Source organism: Pithys albifrons, chromosome 20, assembly GCF_047495875.1.
Source record: "Pithys albifrons albifrons isolate INPA30051 chromosome 20, PitAlb_v1, whole genome shotgun sequence".
NCBI lineage: Eukaryota > Metazoa > Chordata > Aves > Passeriformes > Thamnophilidae > Pithys > Pithys albifrons.
Window position 1 is genome coordinate 3,152,618 of NC_092477.1, and position 21,961 is coordinate 3,174,578.

General features: G+C 59.7%; 1 protein-coding gene across 4 annotated transcripts in view; it reads right to left on the reverse strand.

The window, feature by feature from the left end:
• Positions 1–21,961, reverse strand: part of RGS3 (regulator of G protein signaling 3) — a 111,581-nt gene that overhangs the window by 85,736 nt on the left and 3,884 nt on the right. For 3 of the 4 annotated variants that reach the window (XM_071574380.1, XM_071574382.1, XM_071574381.1), the window contains 10 exons: positions 19,244–19,393; positions 9,768–9,818; positions 7,132–7,190; positions 6,416–6,510; positions 5,507–5,575; positions 4,786–4,846; positions 2,254–2,344; positions 1,583–1,650; positions 676–766; positions 5–72 (listed from right to left, as the gene is read on the reverse strand). In XM_071574380.1, coding sequence (XP_071430481.1) covers positions 5–72; positions 676–766; positions 1,583–1,650; positions 2,254–2,344; positions 4,786–4,846; positions 5,507–5,575; positions 6,416–6,510; positions 7,132–7,190; positions 9,768–9,818; positions 19,244–19,393 — 803 coding nt within the window. Of the gene's footprint in view, positions 1–4; positions 73–675; positions 767–1,582; positions 1,651–2,253; positions 2,345–4,785; positions 4,847–5,506; positions 5,576–6,036; positions 6,056–6,415; positions 6,511–7,131; positions 7,191–9,767; positions 9,819–19,243; positions 19,394–21,961 lie in introns of those variants that run through there. The other variant, XM_071574383.1, reaches the window with a different exon arrangement.

Here is a 21,961-nt window from a genome sequence, read left to right on the forward strand (position 1 = left end):
CCACCTTCAGCTGCTTCAGACTCACAGCATCCTGGCCCTCCTGAGCTGCACTCTGACTTCCCAGTACCAGCTCTAAAATACAAAATAAAAAATATAAAAAGGGAAAAGCTCTTAGCAGTGTGAAGGCACTTAACTCCTGACAATCCCTTTCCTTCCATGCTGCACCTACACACCACATGTAGGATCTTTACACGGGCACATCTCCTGCAGGCAGCAGCTCAAGGGTGGGTGCACACCTGGGGCACCCACACTGTCCCACCCTGCCCTGTGCCAGCCCCACCTCCTCCACACACCCTGGCAGCACAGCAAGACCAAGGCAGGAGAAAAAGCTCCCCAGCATCCTGCACAGAGCCCAGGAACCAAAGAGCATGGCCACAGCATTGAGCCCCAAGCCTGAGAGGCAGGAGTGAGCCTGAGGAAAGGCCAAGCAATGTCAGGATCCCCACAGAGCCCCAGGTGAGCAGGAGGGAGGTTGAAGAACAAACAGAGCCTGCTGAACCAGCCAAGGTCTCACCCACACCAGCTTTTGGGATGCCAGTGCCCCCTGAGCATCACAGGGCTGAGCAGTGCCCATGGGGGCACAGGGTGCAGTGGGGCTGGGGCTGCCCCCCACCAGGCTGACTGCTGTTCCAAGCCTTGCCAACACTCCCTGGGACCTGCCCAGGGCAGACACACCTGTGCTCTGCTTCAGCCGCCTCATGGCCACCTTCAGGTGCTTGGTCCTGCCCAGGTCCTCCCCCAGGAGGTAGTACCAGCCACTGATCTCCTGGGGAGAGGGGAGAAGCTGTGGGTGCAGGGCCAGGTGCTCACCCCCATTTCACTCAGCCCATACCCCCAGAGGGGTCCCAGAGCAGGAGCTGCCCCTGGAGCACCCACAGCACACAGAGGGGCTCAGACCTTCTCACACACAGACACACAGCCCAGAGTTTAGGACAGCTAAAATTCCATCCTCCCTGCAAGGAGGGATCAAGCATTGCTGAAGTTACAAACTTCCAGCTTTTTAGAGAAGAACAAAGTGCAGAAGAACAGCTGGTCTCCAGTAAACCTGTCTCTGGTGTCTGCAGCAGCCAGCAGTGTCACAGGGAGGACACAGGTGGGGGTTGGTCTCTTCTCCCAGGCACTCAGCAATAGGACAAGGGGGCACGATGGGCTCAAGCTCTGCCAGGGGAAATTGAAGTTGGAGAGCAGAAAAAAATTCTTTGCAGAGAGAGTGCTCAGGGATTGGAATGGGCTGCCCAGAGAGGGGGTGGATTCCCCATCCCTGGAGGTTTCTAAGATGAGACTGGACGTGGCACTGAGTGCCATGATCTGGTGATCACAGTGGAGTTGGCCCAAGGGTTGGACTTGATGATCTCGGAGGTCTTTTCCAACCCAACTGATTCTATGATTGGCAACCACATCACCCACGTCCACCAGGTGGGGTTGGATGGGGATAACAAATTGCCTGGAATGGCCACGGTGTGACAGGGGGTGGCACAGCTCACCTTGGCATCACCCTCACCAACACACTGTCCCTTGACTGCTTTGCAATCTCCCCATGCAGGTTCTTGACCCCACATCTCCACAGTCCTCTCAGACCCACCTTCAGCTGCTTCAGACTCACAGCATCCTGGCCCTCCTGAGCTGCACTCTGACTTCCCAGTACCAGCTCTAAAATACAAAATAAAAAATATAAAAAGGGAAAAGCTCTTAGCAGTGTGAAGGCACTTAACTCCTGACAATCCCTTTCCTTCCATGCTGCACCTACACACCACATGTAGGATCTTTACACGGGCACATCCCCTGCAGGCAGCAGCTCAAGGGTGGGTGCACACCTGGGGCACCCACACTGTCCCACCCTGCCCTGTGCCAGCCCCACCTCCTCCACACACCCTGGCAGCACAGCAAGACCAAGGCAGGAGAAAAAGCTCCCCAGCATCCTGCACAGAGCCCAGGAACCAAAGAGCATGGCCACAGCATTGAGCCCCAAGCCTGAGAGGCAGGAGTGAGCCTGAGGAAAGGCCAAGCAATGTCAGGATCCCCACAGAGCCCCAGGTGAGCAGGAGGGAGGTTGAAGAACAAACAGAGCCTGCTGAACCAGCCAAGGTCTCACCCACACCAGCTTTTGGGATGCCAGTGCCCCCTGAGCATCACAGGGCTGAGCAGTGCCCATGGGGGCACAGGGTGCAGTGGGGCTGGGGCTGCCCCCCACCAGGCTGACTGCTGTTCCAAGCCTTGCCAACACTCCCTGGGACCTGCCCAGGGCAGACACACCTGTGCTCTGCTTCAGCCGCCTCATGGCCACCTTCAGGTGCTTGGTCCTGCCCAGGTCCTCCCCCAGGAGGTAGTACCAGCCACTGATCTCCTGGGGAGAGGGGAGAAGCTGTGGGTGCAGGACCAGGTGCTCACCTCCATTTCACTCAGCCCATACCCCCAGAGGGGTCCCAGAGCAGGAGCTGCCCCTGGAGCACCCACAGCACACAGAGGGGCTCAGACCTTCTCACACACAGACACACAGCCCAGAGTTTAGGACAGCTAAAATTCCATCCTCCCTGCAAGGAGGGATCAAGCATTGCTGAAGTTACAAACTTCCAGCTTTTTAGAGAAGAACAAAGTGCAGAAGAACAGCTGGTCTCCAGTAAACCTGTCTCTGGTGTCTGCAGCAGCCAGCAGTGTCACAGGGAGGACACAGGTGGGGGTTGGTCTCTTCTCCCAGGCACTCAGCAATAGGACAAGGGGGCACGATGGGCTCAAGCTCTGCCAGGGGAAATTGAAGTTGGAGAGCAGAAAAAACTTCTTTGCAGAGAGAGTGCTCAGGGATTGGAATGGGCTGCCCAGAGAGGAGGTGGATTCCCCACCCCTGGAGGTTTTTCAGCTGAGCTTGGCCGTGGCACTGAGTGCCATGATCTGGTAAAGGGACTGGAGTTGGACCAAGGGTTGGACTTGATGATCTCAGAGGGCTTTTCCAACCCAATCAATTCTATGATTCTGTGATTCCAGCCATGTCACCACAGGAGGATGCCCAGACCAGCCCTCAGCAGTGGCAGGAGCTCTGCAGTGGGGTCCCTTTGCCCCTGGCCCATCCACATGGCCAGGGCAGCCCACAGGACAGAGGTGACCTCGGTGACCCCTCTCCTCTCTCCCAGGGAGCTGCCACTGCCCCCACTGCTCCAGGAGCACCAAGACCAGGAGTCAGATGGGGTTGCACGAGGGTCCCAGAGGAAGGGGCCCAGTTTCAAACAAGCATTTTAAATCCCCACCAAGGAACCAGAGGAAAGGGGAGGGTGGGATGTCCAGCAGCCTCATGCAGCACCCACGGGACAGGGCCAGCTCCTCTCAGCCCTGCTGAGGTCCCAGGAGGACCACACGTCCCCAGCACCCTCAGCCCACCCCAGTGAGAGCCAGGGCTGTGTGTGGCTGCTCTGACAGGGACACTCCACCTGCTCTGTGTGCAATGACACTGAAACTGTGCCCAACCAGAGAGGGAAGGGGCATCTCTGGGAGGCCAAGCATGACCAGGGTAGAGGCCCCTCCTGGGGAGAGCTGCAGTTCAGAGCTCTTCTCCCTGATTATCTTCACTGCTCTGGGACAGCTGCACCTCCCTTGTCTGAGTTTCAGAGGAGGCCACGCTCGAGTTACCTCTCACCTCTCTCAGGTCACTGCCACCAGCAGCTCCTTTTGAACCTCCTGCTATGAAGAGAATCTCCACTCCTCTTGGGTGTAAATTTAAAAAGCCAAGGAGTGTTTGGGCAATGCTCCGAGGGACAGGGTGGGATTGTTGGGTTGTCCTGGGCAGGGTCAGCAGTTGGACTGATGATCCTTGTTGGTCCCTTCCAGCTCAGGATATTTTGTGATTCTGTGAGCTCAGGTGATGCACTAACCCTTCATGAAACCCTTCCAGCTTGCTCTGCTGTCCAGAGGGATGACCAGGCTGTGCAGGCACCGAATGCCCAACTGGGATGAAACATTCCCATGTTTCAGGGGTTCTCTGGGAACCCTTTGCTGCAGGAGCCCCCCGGGCTGCCCGGGGAGGGCACACCTGCCGTGCCAGCTGTACTGGCGAGCGGTGGCCAGGCTGGGGCAGCAGCACTGTGACCAACCCAGGGCAGCAGGGACAGGCATTCCCTGCTCCAGAATTCCTCCAGGAGCAGCAAAACCTCTGCCCTCTGCCCACCATGATGGTGGCGAGTACAGGGAATTGGGGTGGGTTCCTCCTTGGACAAATCCCAGAATATGCTGAGTTGGAAGGGACCCACAGGGACCATGGAATCCAATCTTGGTCCCTGCACAGGCCCATCCCCAACAATCCCACCCTGTTCCCCAGAGGATCATCCAAACACTCCTGGAGCTCTGGCAGCCTTGGGGCCGTGCCCACTGCCCTGGGGAGCCTGGTCAGTGCCCACCACCCTCTGGGGGAAGGACCAGGTGGCAGATATGACCCAGGCCAGCTGAGAAGGGCTGGCCCCATCTGCCCCCCAGACAGCCCTGCTGGGAGCTGGGCAGGCAGCACGTGTTGGGGTCACCTCTCTGGCCCCCCAGTTCTGCTCTGTGTCCCTGCAGAAGGGAGTGACAGTCCCCTGTGCCAGGATGCTCCTCTAACAGCCTTCCCAGCCCTGCTTCCAGCAATCCCACTAACACCAGCCTCACAAAGGCCATCCATGCTGGGAATGGGACCAGGCAACTCCCTGAGCACCTTCTCCCACGGTGGGAGAAACCTGCTCCTGCCTCAGGGGTGCACCACATCCACCCACCGACCCCAGAGAGCCAGGTCCCAGCCCCACAGGTGGCATTCCAGCACAGAGGTACCTTGTCCAGGGTCAGGAGGGACTTCACACCAAAGCTCATGCAGCCAATCAGTTTGCTCTGCCTGTGGGAGAGCCAGGAACCATCACCACACACTTGTTGAAGCACCAGATCCACCCTGCAGCCCTTCTCAGGGAGCCCACAAACACCCCTGCCCATGGCAGTGCCCCTCCTGCTCCATGCTTTGGGCAAGCCCAGTGTACCCACATGGAGCAGCAGGGCAAGGATGGGCTGGGCCAGAGCATCCTTGTCACCTCCAGCCTGCCTGCTGCTGGCAGGAGCCTGGCTGAGGAGGCAGGTGGCACAGCCTGCCAGGTGCCAGACCCCTCAGTGCTGGGCTTTCCCCCTCACTGCATTGCCCCACAGGGAGGGAAGGTTCCCATCCCGGGGCTCAGCCCCACTTGCCTTTGGCCAGTAATGAAGGCATGAGTGGCTCCAGGGGTTTAAATGCTGGCCCAGCCCATGGTCACCAACCAGCAGCAATGGCAACAGAGTGACCAGGACAGGATTTCCTCTGTGCCAGCCTGCCCATGCCAAGGTGTTACCAGCACCAGCTGCCCATGTGTGTGACCCCAGCTGGGGTGTCCCTGCAGGGCACTCTGAGAGCAGGGCCAGCCCTCGAGGGCCAGGGCACTGGAGGAGCTCAGGCTGGGTGGCCAGAGCAGGTTCTGTGCCCCAAGAGCCCCCTTTGCAGGAGATCCCATGGCAGCTGGCAGCCCCTCACCTGGAATTTCTCTCTCTGTTCCACACTGTGACCAGGAGACGCTTCTGCTCATCCTCCTCTCGCACTGGGCTGTGACAACCAGAGGGGACAGTCCATGAGCACAGACCCTCCCCAGGAGCTCTCACAAGGGCTGCCCTCCCAGCTGGAGACCCCTGAGAGCCAGGGCTGCCCCTGCAGCACCACCCCAGACAGCAGCCTCTCCAACAGCCTCTGCTGCACTAATTGACTCCCCCCTGATGGACAGGACACCTGCCAAGGGCTGGGACCCCTCCTGGGCAGGCACTGGGGGCACCACACGAGTGGTTTAAGGGGAAAAATAACTTTACAGAAACACACACATCCAGCATCAATGGGTAAATGGAAGGGACAAGCCACAGTTCATGCCCTGAAACAACCACCCTGTGCCAAATTAAACACTGCCTGGGGCAGAGGGCTGGCCCAGCCAGCAATGACCAGCTCTACCAAAACACTAAGTCATGCAGCTCCTTCCCCATGCACAGACATGCTGGAGTTTAAGGAAATCCTTTTACCTTCCTCATTCATACTGATGCCCCCACTATTGCAGGTGCAGGGTCTAGGAAATGGAGAGTGTTTGTCCAACTCCTGCCCAGCAAGAAAGTCCAACCATGCTGTGTGCTGACAGCTCTGACAGCCTCCCCAGAGCTCTGCCCAAAAGTTCAAGGCATTTCAGCTACAAAACCCAGCAGAATAATGTCTGTCACTCCTCATCTCAGCAGCAGAGCTGCTCATGCATGAGGAGTGTTTGTTGTAGAGCACAATGCAGAAGCAAACACGGGGTCTTGGCATGGAGAGGGAGTGCCAGGGCAGCAGCCACGTGGGTGCCCACAGCCCAGGGTGAGCACAGTGCTGGGGGGTGGGCCAGGGCTCCCTCTGCCCTGCCATACTCACAAAACAAAGTGCTCATGGAACACAGGATTGTTGCTGTCTGGCACAGTCTTGGTCTTCTGCCTGCATTTCCAGCCAGCATCGGGCACCATGGACATCTTCAGGAGGCAAAAAGCAGCGTGTTAACCCTCCCAGAGCAAGCACTGGCACCAGCTGCCAGCTCTGTGCTGCCGTGGCAGGAGCCTGGCACAGCTGCCTTTATGGATGGCTGAGCCTCAGAGCCCCAGCTGGGCTGTGCTAGTGGGTGCTTTGGATCACTGCACCCTTATGCCTGTGAAGTGATTGTGTTTCACAACCGCTCGGGGCAGGGGAGGGGAGGGAAAGAGCAGAGAACCCAAGGACTGGTGTCCACAAGTGTTGCTGGCTGGTCTCTGACTCACAGCCCTGTGCAGGGCTGATGTTTGCTGCACTGAGAACAGCAGGACAGCCTGCCAAGGTGACCCCTGGGACAGCCCAGAGCCACACTGTGCTGGCAAACAGTTATCCCCACCAGCTCCTGGGTACCCAGTGGGATGTTCTTGCAGTGAATGGTTGACACAACCCTCAGCAGGGTCTTCTACTCCAAAAAACCCCCCAAGCCATCCTGCATGCTGGGGATGCTCATCCAGGACAGAGCAGGAAAGGGAAGGGACAAACAGCCCAGGGCATGCTTAGAGGAGCCAACCACAAAATCCCAAAAAAGCTCAGAGCTGCCTGAGCAGAGCCCCAGGAGAACCCACCTTGACGTAGGAGTCACACTCACGGCACTCGGCTCCCATCAGACCTTTTGCTTCCATGACTGGAAAGGAAATTAAATGGTCACATCCCAGAGCAGCAGGAAAGGCATCTTCATATTCCACAGGGCTCTGCTCCCCTCCTTGTGAGACCAAACCTTCCTGCCACCCCAGAGCCCCCTGCACATGCCTGCCCAGCTCCCTGCCCTCACTGGGCACCCCCACACAGGGCAAGGGGTTTGTGGCATCTCTGCTCTAACACAGCCCTGCTATAAATACAGGCCCCCGAGGGCAAGGGTGGCAGCAGCAGGATGGCAAATTGCATTCCCTCTGCCTGACTTGCCCCAGCTCTGGGCTCCCCACCCCGAGGCCAAATATGTCATCAAGTTAAGTATCAGGGCACAGGCCCCCCTGGCTGCCTGGGGGCAGGAGATGGGCAGCAGGGCCTGGGCAGCAGGGCATGGACTGGCAGAATGAGGCCAAGCTCGTTGCTAATGAGCCCAGCCAGGCAGCAGTGCCACAGACTGTGCCCCTGATGGACACAGCCAGGCTGACAGAAACCCCAGAGCACGGGGGGAAAGGAGCTCTGCAAGACCCTCTGGGGCTGCAGGAAGCAGTTTGTAAGGTCCCTCCAGGACAGGCTGCACCAAGGGCTTCCTCCTCCATGTGCTGGAGTTAAGGGTGTTGGGGTGGAGGATCAAACAGGAGGATGGGTCAGCCCACAGCACCCACACCGAGTGCCCTGAGCACCCACCATGTGCAGCCCCAGAGCCTGAGCCTCCTTTGCCCCTTTGCTGGATCATTTCCCTCTTTCCAGACACTCCTTTGGAGTCAGCATCACACCCAGCCAGTGGCTCCCACCCAACCAGGTGCTCACACCCAGCCAGTGGCTCCCACCCAGCCAGTGGCTCCCACCCAGCCAGGTGCTCCCACCCAGCCAGTGGCTCCCACCCAGCCAGGTGCTCCCACCCAGCCAGGTGCTCCCACCCAGCCAGTGGCTCCCACCCAGCCAGGGGCTCCCACCCAGCCAGTGGCTCCCACCCAACCAGGTGCTCACACCCAGCCAGTGGCTCCCACCCAGCCAGTGGCTCCCACCCAGCCAGGTGCTCCCACCCAGCCAGGTGCTCCCACCCAGTCAGTGGCTCCCACCCAGCCAGTGGCTCCCACCCAGCCAGGTGCTCCCACCCAGCCAGTGGTCCCACCCAGCCAGGTGCTCCCACCCAGCCAGTGGCTCCCACCCAACCAGGTGCTCACACCCAGCCAGGTGCTCCCACCCAGCCAGTGGCTCCCACCCAGCCAGGGGCTCCCACCCAGCCAGGGGCTCCCACCCAGTCAGTGGCTCCCACCCAGCCAGTGCCTCCCACCCAGCCAGTGGCTTCCACCCAGCCAGTGCCTCCCACCCAGCCAGTGGCTCCCACCCAGCCAGTGGCTCCCACCCAGACCATGCTGGGGCTGCTCCAGATGGTGGGATTTGGGATAAAGTCTGTGCCAGACCCTCAGACCCACACCAAGCTTGGAGGGAGAGGGGAAAAGCAAAAAATAAATAAAATTAAATAATCCCAACACATTTTCCTGCTGTTGCTGCTTTACAAAACGTGCCTGCACAGACAGAAAAGGGCAGCAGGCACAGGGGCTGCACCAGGCCAGGCCCTGCAGCCTCCCAGGGCTCAGCCCATCCCTGTGTCCTTTGCATTCCCTCCAGGAAGGGGAGGGACTGGGCTGTAAGGTGGGATGTTACTCAAGAGAATTCCCTTTCCACCCCCTCCTTCCCTGCCATGAAGGTCTCTGGGATGGAGGGGCCTTGGCCATCCCCAGGGTCCTGCTTGCCCTTTTCACAGAGCCCAAATCCAGGGCAGGAATGAGCCTGTTCTGTTCACAGGGAGGGGAATTTTCACTCTGGCCATTTCAGACTCTTGGCTTTTTCCTTAATTCTTTAACCATTTCCTTATCTTGAACCCCTGACAATCTCTTGATGGAAAGAGTTCAGTGCCAGGAGAGCAGCACACACAGAGCCTTCTCTACAAAAGCAATCTCAGCTTGGGCTCTCCAAGAGTTCCAGACAGGTTTTTCCCCAAAAAAAGAGCTCGTTCTGACTCTCCCATTGGCCTCTCTCATGATCACCATCCAAGCTGCAGTGCCAGGGCCCTGGGACTGTGCTGGAACAGTGTCCCAGGTGTCCCTTGCTGTCCCCAGTGGGACATGACATGACTTGAGGAACAGCAACCCCATCCAGGTCCAGGGGAAATATTTCTGTTGAAGAAATATTGCTGGTGTTAAAAACTGCAGCATTTGGAGGTAAGAGAATGGTTTGGAAATCCTGGCAAAAATGGCTTTGGCCAACATAAATGAGGTTTTAGGGGCAGAAATAAAGCATTTTAGATTTTCTTTTCCAAACTGTATTTGCCCTTTTTCTCTTTGTATGGAACTGGAGAAGAACAATTGGCACACGTGGATGCAGAACAGTGTTCAGCCCGAAATGAAGGTCTGCAGGAATACATCAAACAGCTGCCAGCAGTGCCCACTGTGTCACAGCTGCCCCCAGCAGGTGCCAGGGAGCTCCAAAGGGCTTGAAGAAAGGGCATGGAAGTGCTGCCCCCTCCCCAGTCCCCCCCTGGCTCTGGGATGGCCCCAGGGGTACTCACCGTGCAGCACCAGCGTCCGGCCCCGCACCTCGAGGGACAACTTCAGCTGGCCTGGGGGGCACAGAGAGGGTGAGGGGGCAGAGCAGAGGGTGAGGGGGGCACAGAGAGGGTGAGGGGGGCACAGAGAGGGTGAGGGGGCAGAGCAGAGGGTGAAGGGGCAGAGCAGAGAGGGTGAGGGGACACAGAAAGGGTGAGGGGGCACAGAGAGGGTGAGGGGGGCACAGAGAGGGTGAGGGGGGCACAGAGAGGGTGAGGGGGCAGAGAGAGGGTGAGGGGGCACAGAGAGGGTGAGGGGGCAGAGAGAGGGTGAGGGGGCACAGAGAGGGTGAGGGGGCAGAACAGAGGGTGAGGGGGCAGAGCAGAGGGTGAGGGGGGCACAGAGAGGGTGAGGGGGCACAGAGAGGGTGAGGGGGCACAGAGAGGGTGAGGGGGCAGAGCAGAGGGTGAGGGGGCAGAGCAGAGGGTGAGGGGGGCACAGAGAGGGTGAGGGGGCACAGAGAGGGTGAGGGGGCACACAGAGGGTGAGGGGGCACACAGAGGGTGAGGGGGCAGAGCAGAGAGGGTGAGGGGGCACAGAGAGGGTGAGGGGGGCACAGAGAGGGTGAGGGGGGCACAGAGAGGGTGAGGGGCCACAGAGAGGGTGAGGGGGCAGAGCAGAGGGTGAGGGGGCAGAGCAGAGGGTGAGGGGGGCACAGAGAGGGTGAGGGGGGCACAGAGAGGGTGAGGGGGCAGAGAGAGGGTGAGGGGGGCAGAGAGAGGGTGAGGGGGAACAGAGAGGGTGAGGGGGCAGAGCAGAGGGTGAGGGGGAACAGAGAGAGTGAGGGGGCACAGAGAGGGTGAGGGGGCACAGAGAGGGTGAGGGGGCACAGAGAGGGTGAGGGGGGCAGAGAGAGGGTGAGGGGGAACAGAGAGGGTGAGGGGGCAGAGCAGAGGGTGAGGGGGAACAGAGAGAGTGAGGGGGCACAGAGAGGGTGAGGGGGCAGAGAGAGGGTGAGGGGGCAGAGCAGAGGGTGAGGGGGCACAGAGAGGGTGAGGGGGCACAGAGTGGGTGAGGGGGCACAGAGAGGGTGAGGGGGCAGAGAGAGGGTGAGGGGGCACAGAGAGGGTGAGGGGGAACAGAGAGGGTGAGGGGGCAGAGCAGAGGGTGAGGGGGCACAGAGAGGGTGAGGGGGAACAGAGAGGGTGAGGGGGCAGAGCAGAGGGTGAGGGGGCACAGAGAGGGTGAGGGGGCAGAGCAGAGGGTGAGGGGGCAGAACAGAGGGTGAGGGGGCAGAACAGAGGGTGAGGGGGCACAGAGAGGGTGAGGGGGCACAGAGAGGGTGAGGGGGCAGAACAGAGGGTGAGGGGGCAGAACAGAGGGTGAGGGGGCACAGAGAGGGTGAGGGGGGCACAGAGAGGGTGAGGGGGCACAGAGAGGGTGAGGGGGGCACAGAGAGGGTGAGGGGGCAGAGCAGAGGGTGAGGGGGCACAGAGAGGGTGAGGGGGCACAGAGAGGGTGAGGGGGCAGAGCAGAGGGTGAGGGGGGCCACAGAGAGGGTGAGGGGGCACAGAGAGGGTGAGGGGGCACAGAGAGGGTGAGGGGGGCACAAAAAGGGTGAGGGGGCAGAGAGAGGGTGAGGGGGCACAGAAAGGGTGAGGGGGGCAGAGCAGAGGGTGAGGGGGAACAGAGAGGGTGAGGGGGCACAGAGAGGGTGAGGGGGCACAGAGAGGGTGAGGGGGCAGAGCAGAGAGGGTGAGGGGGCAGAGAGAGGGTGAGGGGGCACAGAGAGGGTGAGGGGGGCAGAGCAGAGGGTGAGGGGGAACAGAGGATGAGGGGAGCAGAGAGAGGGTGAGAGGGCAGAGCAGAGGGTGAAGGGGCAGAGAGAGGGTGAGGGGGCACAGAGAGGGTGAGGGGGCACAGAAAGGTGAGGGAGCACAGAGAGGGTGAGGGGGCAGAGAGAGGGTGAGGGGGCACAGAGAGGGTGAGGGGGCAGAACAGAGGGTGAGGGGGCACAGAGAGGGTGAGGGGGCAGAGCAGAGGGTGAGGGGGAACAGAGAGGGTGAGGGGGCACAGAGAGGGTGAGGGGGCACAGAGAGGGTGGGGGGGCACAGAGAGGGTGAGGGGGGCAGGACCCACCCACCCCACAGCTCCGAGGCTCACACAGGGTCAAACACATCCTGCTGCCCCACCTCAAACCCAGGCAGCTGAGGGCAAAGAGGTGGGAGGAACCATCTCACTGCATGGAGGGTCAGGTTGGATCTCAGGCAAAGGCTCTTCCCCCAGAGGGTGGTGGGCACTGACCAGGCTCCCCAGGGCAGTGGGCACAGCCCCAAGGCTGCCAGAGCTCCAAGAGGGTTTGGATGATGCTTTGAGGGACAGGGTGGGATTGTTGGGGGGTCTGTGCAGGGCCAGGGGTTGGACTGGATGGTCCTTTTGGGCCCTTCCAGCTCAGGATAGTCTGTGATTCTGGGATCTGCAGCTCCAAATGTAAAAACATTCCAGGGCAACCTGAATTCTGTTTCCTCAGCCCACAGTCAGCTCTGGTGGCAGAAGCCCTGAGCCCATGGCAGAGGGAAGTGAGAGCACCAAGGTGGCACAGTGGCTGTGGGATGAGCTGGCTCTGGGTTAACAGAGGGATGCAGCTCAAACCCTGCCCAGCCTCCCCTTTGCCTCTCCCTGGGCTGCTGTGCCAGCCATGGGCTCTCACCCCTTCAAAAGGTGACAGTGGGCCAAGCTGCAGATGGCCTGGACAAGGACAGTGGAGGTCACAAAGATGATGAGGGGTCTGGAGCATCTCCCTTATGAGGAGAGACTGCAGGAGCTGGGCCTGGTTAGTCTGGGGAAGAAAAGTGTGAAAGGGAAACTTATTAATGCATGGAAGTATCTCCAAGGGAGTGCCAAGAGGATGGTGCCAGACTCTTCTCCCAGGCACTCAGCAATAGGACAAGGGGGCATGATGGACTCAAGCTCTGCCAGGGAAAATTTAAGATGGATATCAGAAAAAACTTCTTTGCAGAGAGAGTGCTCAGGCATTGGAATGGGCTGCCCAGAGAGGGGGTGGATTCCCCATCCCTGGAGCTTGGCCGTGGCACTGAGTGCCATGCTCTGGTAAAGGGACTGGAGTTGGACCAAGAGTTGGACTTGATGATCTCGGAGGTCTTTTCCAACCCTTTCTGATCTCCAACTTCAATTTCCCCTGGCAGAGCTTGAGCCCATCGTGCCCCCTTGTCCTATTGCTGAGTGCCTGGGAGAAGAGACCAACCCCCACCTGGCCAGAACTTCCCTTCAGGCAGTTCCAGACAGTGCTGAGGTCACCTCTGAGCCTCCTCTTCTCCAGGCTGAACACCCCCAGCTCCCTCAGCCTCTCCCCACAGCACTTGTGCTCCAGTCCCTTCTCCAGCCTCGTTGCTCTTCTCACCTGGGTTGGAAGAGACCTCTGATTATCAAACTCAACCCTTGATCCAACCCTACTGTGATCACTCTGGCACTCTGTGCCCTGGGCTGGTGATCACAGTGGGGTTGGATCAAGACATGGTGGATTCTCTGTCCCTGGAGGTGTTTAAGAGGACACTCAGTGCCACATCCAGTCCCTTCTCCAGCCTCGTTGCTCTTCTCTGGCCCCTCTCCAGCCCCTCAATCTCTTTCCTCAACTGAGGGGCCCAGAACTGAACACAGCACTCAAGGTGTGGCCTCCCCAAGGCAGAGTCCAGGGGAAGGGTCACTGCCCTGGGCCTGCTGGCCACGCTAGTTTGGATCCAGGCCAGGATCCCATTGGCCTTCTTGGCCACCTGGGCACACTGGTGGCTCCTGTTGAGCTTCCTGTCCCTCAGTCCCCCCAGGTCCCTCTGCCTGGCTGCTCTCCAGCCACTCTGTGCCCAGCCTGGAGCGCTGCAGGGCTTGGGGTGGTCAAAGGGCAGGACCTGCACTTGGCCTTGGTGAACTTCATCCCATTGGAATCAGCCCATCCCTCCAGTCTCTCCAGATCCCTCTGCAGAGCCCTCCTGCCCTCCAGCAGGTCGACACTCCCTCCCAACTTGTTGCCATCAGCAAATTTTCTGCTGATGGACTCAATCCCCTCAAAGGGAAAGGCAGGACAGCTCTAATAGTGGTTTACAACAGTGAGAACAGTTTCATGCTGCCACTCTTTTGGGATTCACACATTTTCAGGCTGGCAAACCAAAGACAAGTTTGCAGGTGCTGCCAAGACAAGAATGGAATTTGCCCAGAGACCTTGAGCTGGTGCAGAAGCAAGAAATGAAGGTGCAGAAACTCTGGGGAGTGACATTAATGTAGCAAATTTGGGGAAATATGTATTACCTGATAATCAGCTATAGCTGTGTGATGTTGGATGGTTTGCAGGGGGTGTGTGGGTTTTAAGATTGTGTGTAACTGTGTGGAAAAGCAGCTCTGAATACAGTCCCTCCTGAAACTTGAATATTCTTGCACAAGAACAGTTCAAATATTGTTAATGTAAATATAGTTGCTCCTTCTTCTCCTGCTCCTCTTCCCTTCTCTCCACATCTACCCAGTAACTGTAACTCATGACAAAGAGGACTGAGAAATAAACTACCAGAAAAGAAAAAGCCATAAAATGAGATGCAGTGAAGTCATTTATTTAACAATGGGGGTTGAGGCCCCTGAAAAACTCTACAAGGCTCAACTGAGAGCTGTGTCTGTGGAGATCAGATACCAGCCCAGCCTTTGGACACAAGGCTCTAACCCCTCTGTGCCTGCACATCTCTGGGGCTGTGGGAACCCTGGCCCAGCCCCACCAGGAGCAGTAACAGCCTTTACAACAGGAAAGCAAAGTGCCCTCGAGCAGCCAGGTGTGACCAGGAGGCAGCCAGGAATGAATGAATAAATGAATGAATGAATGAATGAATGAATGAATGAATGAATGAATGAATGAATGGGGTCAGGGAGGAGAAGGGGAGGGTTTGTGCTGGGCAGCTCAGGGGGAGGATGGGCTGCTCTGGGGTGGCTGGGGCTGCTCAGCTCCTGGGGCAGCACGTGGGGCCAGGGCTTGGCCCAGCCAGGGATGGGTCACACCAGAGCCTGGCCTTGGCACTGTGTGTGTCACTGCTGCTTCTGCCACAGGGGCAGCACCCAGGGCAATGCCACAGGGTGCACCAGCACCAGAGAGAGGAGGGAGGGGAGAAAAGGGGCAGTTCTGCCTTTCTGAGGTAAAATTAGCCCTGTTAGAAGGGGGTTGGGAGTATTGGTGGGAAAGGTCCTCTCCTGCTCATGAGGACAGGATATTTCCCTCCTAATACATTTGCTCCCAAACGCCTCCAAAGCAGGTGAAGACACAAATCACAGACCCCAGGCAGGCTGTGTGACCCCAAAGGGCTGCAGCCTGCTCTGCCCAGGGAAACACTCACTGCCTGGGCAGCAATTCCATGCTTGGACAGGGCAGCAGCAGAGAGGGAAGGTGCTGTTGGATGAGCTGATCCTCCCAGAGCTGGTGGAAGGGATTTGCTGTGCCAAGGGCTCTGCTTGGACAGACCTGTTGCCCTTCCTCAGATGTGCAGAGCAGAGACCTCCCTCCAGACCTGGGTGGGCAGGAACAGGACCCCTCTCACAGCAGGTTCTTGGGCTGCATTCCCACCTTGAGCCAAGAGGGCCAGAGAAACCTTTTCCTCTTTTGATATATCCCTAACACAAAATAAGAGAGGCCCTGACAGCTTGTCCAGGTCCCTCGTGCTCAATAAAGGTTAACAGAAATTAAAATAGGTGCAGAGAGGAGCAGAGGGAGAACCCACACGCAGGTCCTGGGTGAACATCCCATCCCAGAGAGCAGAGCTTAGCTGGGCTCACAGGGCTGAGCACAGAGAGCACCCACACCCTGTCTGTCCATCTGCACCCCACAGGGCCAGGAGAGGCAATTCAAGCTGAGGAACAAAGCTGGCACAAGGAGAACAGGGAAAAAATGGGTATGAACAAGCACAAGATGGTAATCAAAGAGGTTCCCACCCAGGAGAGAAGTTTGCCAGGCTAAGGGAGGAGACATAAGAATGTTCCTTGGGAGCTGACCTGGCAGGCAGCAAAACCTGCTCCTTACTGATGGCCTCTGACAAATGGAAAATTTGGGTTTCTGCTCCTTAGATGCTTTTCTGATTTTACTGTAGGAAAAATGTAGTGTTGGCCCTCAGGAGGGATTCCTACCAGGGGAAGCAGTGCCAGGTCCTGTCTGGGCGAGAAGTCCCCATGGGCACAATGCAGAACACCCTGAGATCTTCACCTACAACATCAGGGGCTCTTTGGAAGACCCTCTCCTGTTCACCTACATGGAGAAAGTGGTGCTGGCCCCGTCCTGCCAGGGCTCTGCTGCTCAGAGCACACACTCCACATCCCACCAGTGAGGGAGCCCAGCACATGAGCACCTGTGGCTGCAGAGATGGTGCTTGGCCTGGACTTGGATACAAAGCCAAGAGGCATCACAGACCCCACATTATTTGGCATAAGTCCTAAAGACAAAGATGGGGGGATTGCAGCTTCCAGGCAGTCCTCAGCAGCTGGACACTTCCCAGCCAAAAGGAGTAGCATCCCTGGGAAGGGGCAGCATCCCTGGGAAGGGCAGCATTCCTGGGAAGGGGCAGCATTCCTGGGAAGGGGCAGAATCCCTGGGAAGGGGCAGCATCCCTAGAAAGGGGCAGCATTCCTGGGAAGGGGCAGCATTCCTGGGAAGGGGCAGAATCCCTGGAAAGGGGCAGCATCCCTGGGAAGGGGCAGAATCCCTGGGAAGTGGCAGAATCCCTGGGAAGGGGCAGCATCCCTGGGAATGGGCAGCATTCCTGGGAAGGGGCAGAATCCCTGGGAAGTGGCAGAATCCCTGGGAAGGGGCAGCATTCCTGGGAAGGAGCAGCATCCCTGGGAAGTGGCAGAATCCCTGGAAAGTGGCAGAATCCCTGGGAAGGGGCAGCATTCCTGGGAAGGGGCAGCATCCCTGGGAAGTGGCAGCATCCCTGGGAAGGGGCAGCATCCCTGGGAAGGGGCAGCATCCCTGGGAAGGGGTAGCATCCCTGGGAAGGGGCAGCATCCCTGGGAAGTGGCAGAATCCCTGGGAAGGGGCAGCATTCCTGGGAAGGAGCAGCATCCCTGGGAAGGGGCAGCATTCCTGGGAAGTGGCAGCATTCCTGGGAAGGGGCAGCATCCCTGGGAAGGGGTAGAATCCCTGGGAAGGGGCAGCATCCCTGGGAAGGGGCAGAATCCCTGGGAAGGGGCAGCATTCCTGGGAAGGGGCAGAATCCCTGGGAAGGGGCAGCATTCCTGGGAAGGGGCAGCATCCCTGGGAAGGGGCACCATCCCTGGGAAGGGGCAGCATCCCTGGGAATGGGCAGCATTCCTGGGAAGGGGCAGCATCCCTGGGAAGTGGCAGAATCCCTGGGAAGGGGCAGCATTCCTGGGAAGGAGCAGCATCCCTGGGAAGGGGCAGCATTCCTGGGAAGTGGCAGCATTCCTGGGAAGGGGCAGCATCCCTGGGAAGGGGTAGAATCCCTGGGAAGGGGCAGCATCCCTGGGAAGGGGCAGAATCCCTGGGAAGGGGCAGCATTCCTGGGAAGGGGCAGAATCCCTGGGAAGGGGCAGCATTCCTGGGAAGGGGCAGCATCCCTGGGAAGGGGCAGAATCCCTGGGAAGGGGCAGCATCCCTGGGAAGGGACAGCATTCCTGGGAAGGGGCAGCATCCCTGGGAAGGGGCAGCATTCCTGGGAAGGGGCAGCATCCCTGGGAAGGGGCAGCATTCCTGGGAAGGAGCAGCATTCCTGGGAAGGGACTCACTGCACAACTGACTGCTCTGCTCACTAGAACAAGTAGAAGAAAGAAAAGAAAGCACCTGCTTACAAAGCAGTACCCAGAAAGGGCACCCCCTGCCCTCTGTGTGGGGCAGCTGCCCAGCCATCCCACCCCACAAAGGGCCAAGGCATCTGCTGCCAAATTCACCTGCTCAAGGGGCTCAGAACCAAACCCTCACCGTGCCCACAGGGCTCAGCCACCTCTGCCCACCGGCTTCTTCAAGCCCACGCTGCAAACCTGATGCAGCCACGGAATAACCTCCAGGGGGCAAAGAAGGAAAGTGGGGCGCTGCCCTAAGAGGGGCCACAGCTCCAGCCAGCCCTGCACCACCCTGCTGGTGCCCATCCGCGGGACAGAACTACCTGGGTATGGGGCACCTGGCGATGGCTGCACCGCGGCTGAGGGCACTGCCCGGGGTGCCAGCTCAGCGCAGCCGGGTGTTATTCCGGCTCAGCGGGCAGAGAACAAGCTGCTGCTGCTGCTCAGTGCCCTTCGGGGAGCAGCCCCCAGCCCTTCCCAGTGCTCGGGTGGACGGGCTGTGCCCTGGCACAGCTCGCTGTGCCGCACCAGCCCGGGCACCGCGTGCCCGCTGCTCCCAAATCCCCGGACTCCACACTCACCGAACGTGCGGAGGCAGAAGGAGCTTCCCTGGGGGTCAGCGCGGAGGGAGCAGAGCGAGACCCTGCGGGCACTGCCCGGCTCCATGGCAGGAATCCTGTCACCAGCCGGGCCCCGGAGCGCTCCGTGCCCAGCCCGGGGAGGGGAGCGGAGGTGCCAGCCGGGAGCGGGGCCGGGTTGTTCCCGGGCACAGCCGTTGGAGCTGCCCCGATCCCTCCCGTCGGCCCCGCGCGTTTGAACCGGGACCGCACCCCGAGAGCACGGCAGGGCCAGCCGTGCCAGGGTGCCAGCCATCCACCCCACAAAGGGCCAAGGCATCTGCTGCCAAGTTCACCTGCTCTGCCCTCCCCCGAGCACCTGAGAGACTGCCCGTGCTGCAGGAATGCGCTCCTGGGAAAGAGGGGAAAGCCGCATCTCCTCTCCCCTGCAGTGCCAGGCTGTGAGTACCCCCCGTGCCATCGGGTTTCCTGGCACACGCTCAGCTGTTCAGGGAACATTGAGGGAGCACTGTGGGACAGGAGCATCCACAGCACTTTGGGGAAATTACTGCAGGAGATTTGGTCTGTAGGGGTGAGCCAGAAAAGGGAGGGTTGGCAGGGCATGAGTGACCTGCTTGGCTCTCACATCACAGAATCACAGAATATGCTGAGCTGGAAGGGACCCACAAGGATCATCGAATCCAACTCCTCACCCTGCACAGGACCATTCCCAAGAGTCACACCACATGTCTGAGAGAATGATCCAAACAAGGGAAGAGTCATGCAGTCCCTCCAGGCTTGTGGGATCACTCTGCAAGGCCCCAGAGCAGCCCCTGCCATCACCCAGGAGCTGGCAATGTACCCACCAGCTCCAGGTGCTGCAGCACAGCTGAGGAGGCACCCAGAGCTGAGCACCACTCTGGAGAGTGACAAGGAATGATGGAGATGGTTTCTTGGAAAAAACCCTCCCCAAAGTCTGGATGTCCCTGGGATGGAAAGAACAATATCTCCCTTAGAGCCCAGGTTGCTGGGCACACCCCCTACCACCCCACACACTCCTGGCCAGGGCTCTGGCCCACAGCCCCTCTCACACCCCCAGCACTGACCTTTCCCTTTCACTCGTGCGTGGCTGATCCTCCTCCTGCTCCGCGGTGGTGCCCTCGGGTGCCACAGGGAGGGCTGTGCAGCCCCACACGGCCCCTTCCTCACAGCTGGCAGAGGGTCCAGCTCCAGCAACGGGGGACTCTGCCCTGTCCCTGCCAGAGAAAAGAGGAGATGAGAGCAGGTCAGGGAGCTGGGACACAGGGGACACCACAGGGAATGTCCCCCCCTTGCCCCAGCCCCCCCCCAGGACACCACACGGCCAGGACTCCTGCACTGACCTCCCCTGGCCAGCTCTGCACACACGTGGCACGTGCTGGCAGGTGGCACATCTGTCCCAAACCATCACCCCAGTTCCCAGCCCTGTGAGCAGAAAGGAGAGCACTGGTGCTGATCACTCAGTCCAGCAGCTCAGCAGGGCACAGATCCATGTTCAGAAGGAGTCACCCCTGGCACACGTCCCAGCTGCAGCCTTGGCATCCCTTTACCTCCCACACCAAGTGCAGCACAGGGGCTCTGCCCAACACGATTTTATTGGATTTAAAACAGATGCACAGTCCCACCAGGGCTGCATTAATCTCTGAGCACTCTCTGGGACAGTAGAGACACTGCCCTGCCACTGCTGAGTGTTCAGGACAGTCTTGGAACTGTAGAATGGCCTGGGTTGGAAGAGACCTTAAGGCCCATCCAGTGCCACCCCCTGCCATGGCAGGGACACCTCCCAGCAGCCCAGATTGCTCCAAGCCCTGTCTAACCTGGCCTTGGACACTTCCAGGGATGGGACAGCCACAGCTTCTCTGGGCACCTGTGCCAGGGCCTGCCCACCCTCACAGGGAAGATTTCTTCCCAATATCCCATCTAACCCTGCCCTCTGCCAGTGGGAAGCCATTCCCCTTGTCCCTCCAGGCTCTTGTCCCAAGCCCCTCTGCAGAACTCTTGGAGCCCCTTTAGGCACTGGAAGGGGCTCTGAGGTCTCCCTGGAGCCTTCTCTTCTCCAGGGGAACACCCCCAGCTCTCCCAGCCTTGGAACATCTCCATGGCCTCCTCTGGACTCGCTCCAGCTCCACATCCTTCTGTTGGTGGCCCCAGAGCTGGGCACAGTCTCACAAGCCTCCGGCTCTGAGCCAGTCCCCAGCCCACCCCCTGCTGATGTGCTGGGCTCTGCAGCAGGGAGGCTCTGCACAAGGAGGAATGGGATGGTTCCCTCACGTCCAGCACCCTGTGAGGGCACACCAGCCCCCCCTGTCCCTCCTCGCTCACAGCCATCAAACCCCCACCCAGGAACTGCCACAGGATCTGATGCTGGCAGAGACAGAATTCCACAGGCCCAGAAGTGGAACCTTGATGGAGAGATGTCCCAGGCACAGCCCAGGGCAGAGGAGCCAGCACAGCACAGGGCAGAGGAGCCAGCACAGCACAGGGCAGAGGAGCCAGCACAGTACAGGGCAGAGGAGCCGGCACAGCACAGGGCAGAGGAGCCAGCACAGCACGGGGCAGAGGAGCCGGCACAGCCCAGGGCAGAGGAGCCAGCACAGCCCAGGGCAGAGGAGCCGGCACAGCCCAGGGCAGAGGAGCCGGCACAGCACGGGGCAGAGGAGCCGGCACAGCCCAGGGCAGAGGAGCCGGCACAGCACGGGGTAGAGGAGCCGGCACAGCCCGGGGCAGAGGAGCCAGCACAGCACAGGCAGAGGAGCCGGCACAGCACGGGGCAGAGGAGCCGGCACAGCCCAGGGCAGAGGAGCCAGCACAGCACAGGGCAGAGGAGCCGGCACAGCCCGGGGCAGAGGAGCCGGCACAGCCCGGGGCAGAGGAGCCGGCACAGCACAGGCAGAGGAGCCGGCACAGCACGGGGTAGAGGAGCCAGCACAGCCCGGGGCAAAGGAGCCGGCACAGCCCGGGGCAGAGGAGCCGGCACAGCACGGGGCAGAGGAGCCAGCACAGCACGGGGCAGAGGAGCCAGCACAGTACAGGCAGAGGAGCCGGCACAGCACAGGGCAGAGGAGCCAGCACAGCACGGGGCAGAGGAGCCAGCACAGTACAGGCAGAGGAGCCGGCACAGCCCAGGGCAGAGGAGCCGGCACAGCCCGGGGCAGAGGAGCCGGCACAGCCCGGGGCAGAGGAGCCGGCACAGCACAGGGCAGAGGAGCCAGCACAGCACAGGCAGAGGAGCCAGCACAGCCCAGTAACTCCTCAGGGTCAGAAACGTCTGCACAGGTTTCATTCACAGAGATGAGCAGGGCAGGATTGGGGCAGGACAGGGGGTTGGCACTGCCCTACTCACACCCAGCTGTGGAGTCACAGATTAACTCCCCTGAGGGGCAGAGGAGCAGATCACTGCCCCCATGCCAGGATGGACACACACACCCCAGCTGTAAAAACAAGAGCCTAAAGCAGGATTTTGGTGCCAACATGAGCCCTCCAGAATGAAGATGTGCCCCTCAGCCACGTGCCATGGCAGTGTGTACCAGGATGGACAGATGGACAGCACCTCCCACACCCTCCCCAGTGCCTCCAGGTGCCCCAAAACATCCCCAGCTCCATGTTCACAGGCCCCTGGCAAGTTGGAGAGGCTGTTTGCTAGAAAAGCTGCCTTCCCCCAAAGTTTGGCTGCCTCTGGCAGGGGCACAGGCTCAGTTCAGCTGAATTTACACTGGCAAAACTGCCTGGAACTGCAGGAAAAGCTACAGGAGGGACACAGAGTGAGCAAGGGAGGGAAGGAAGGA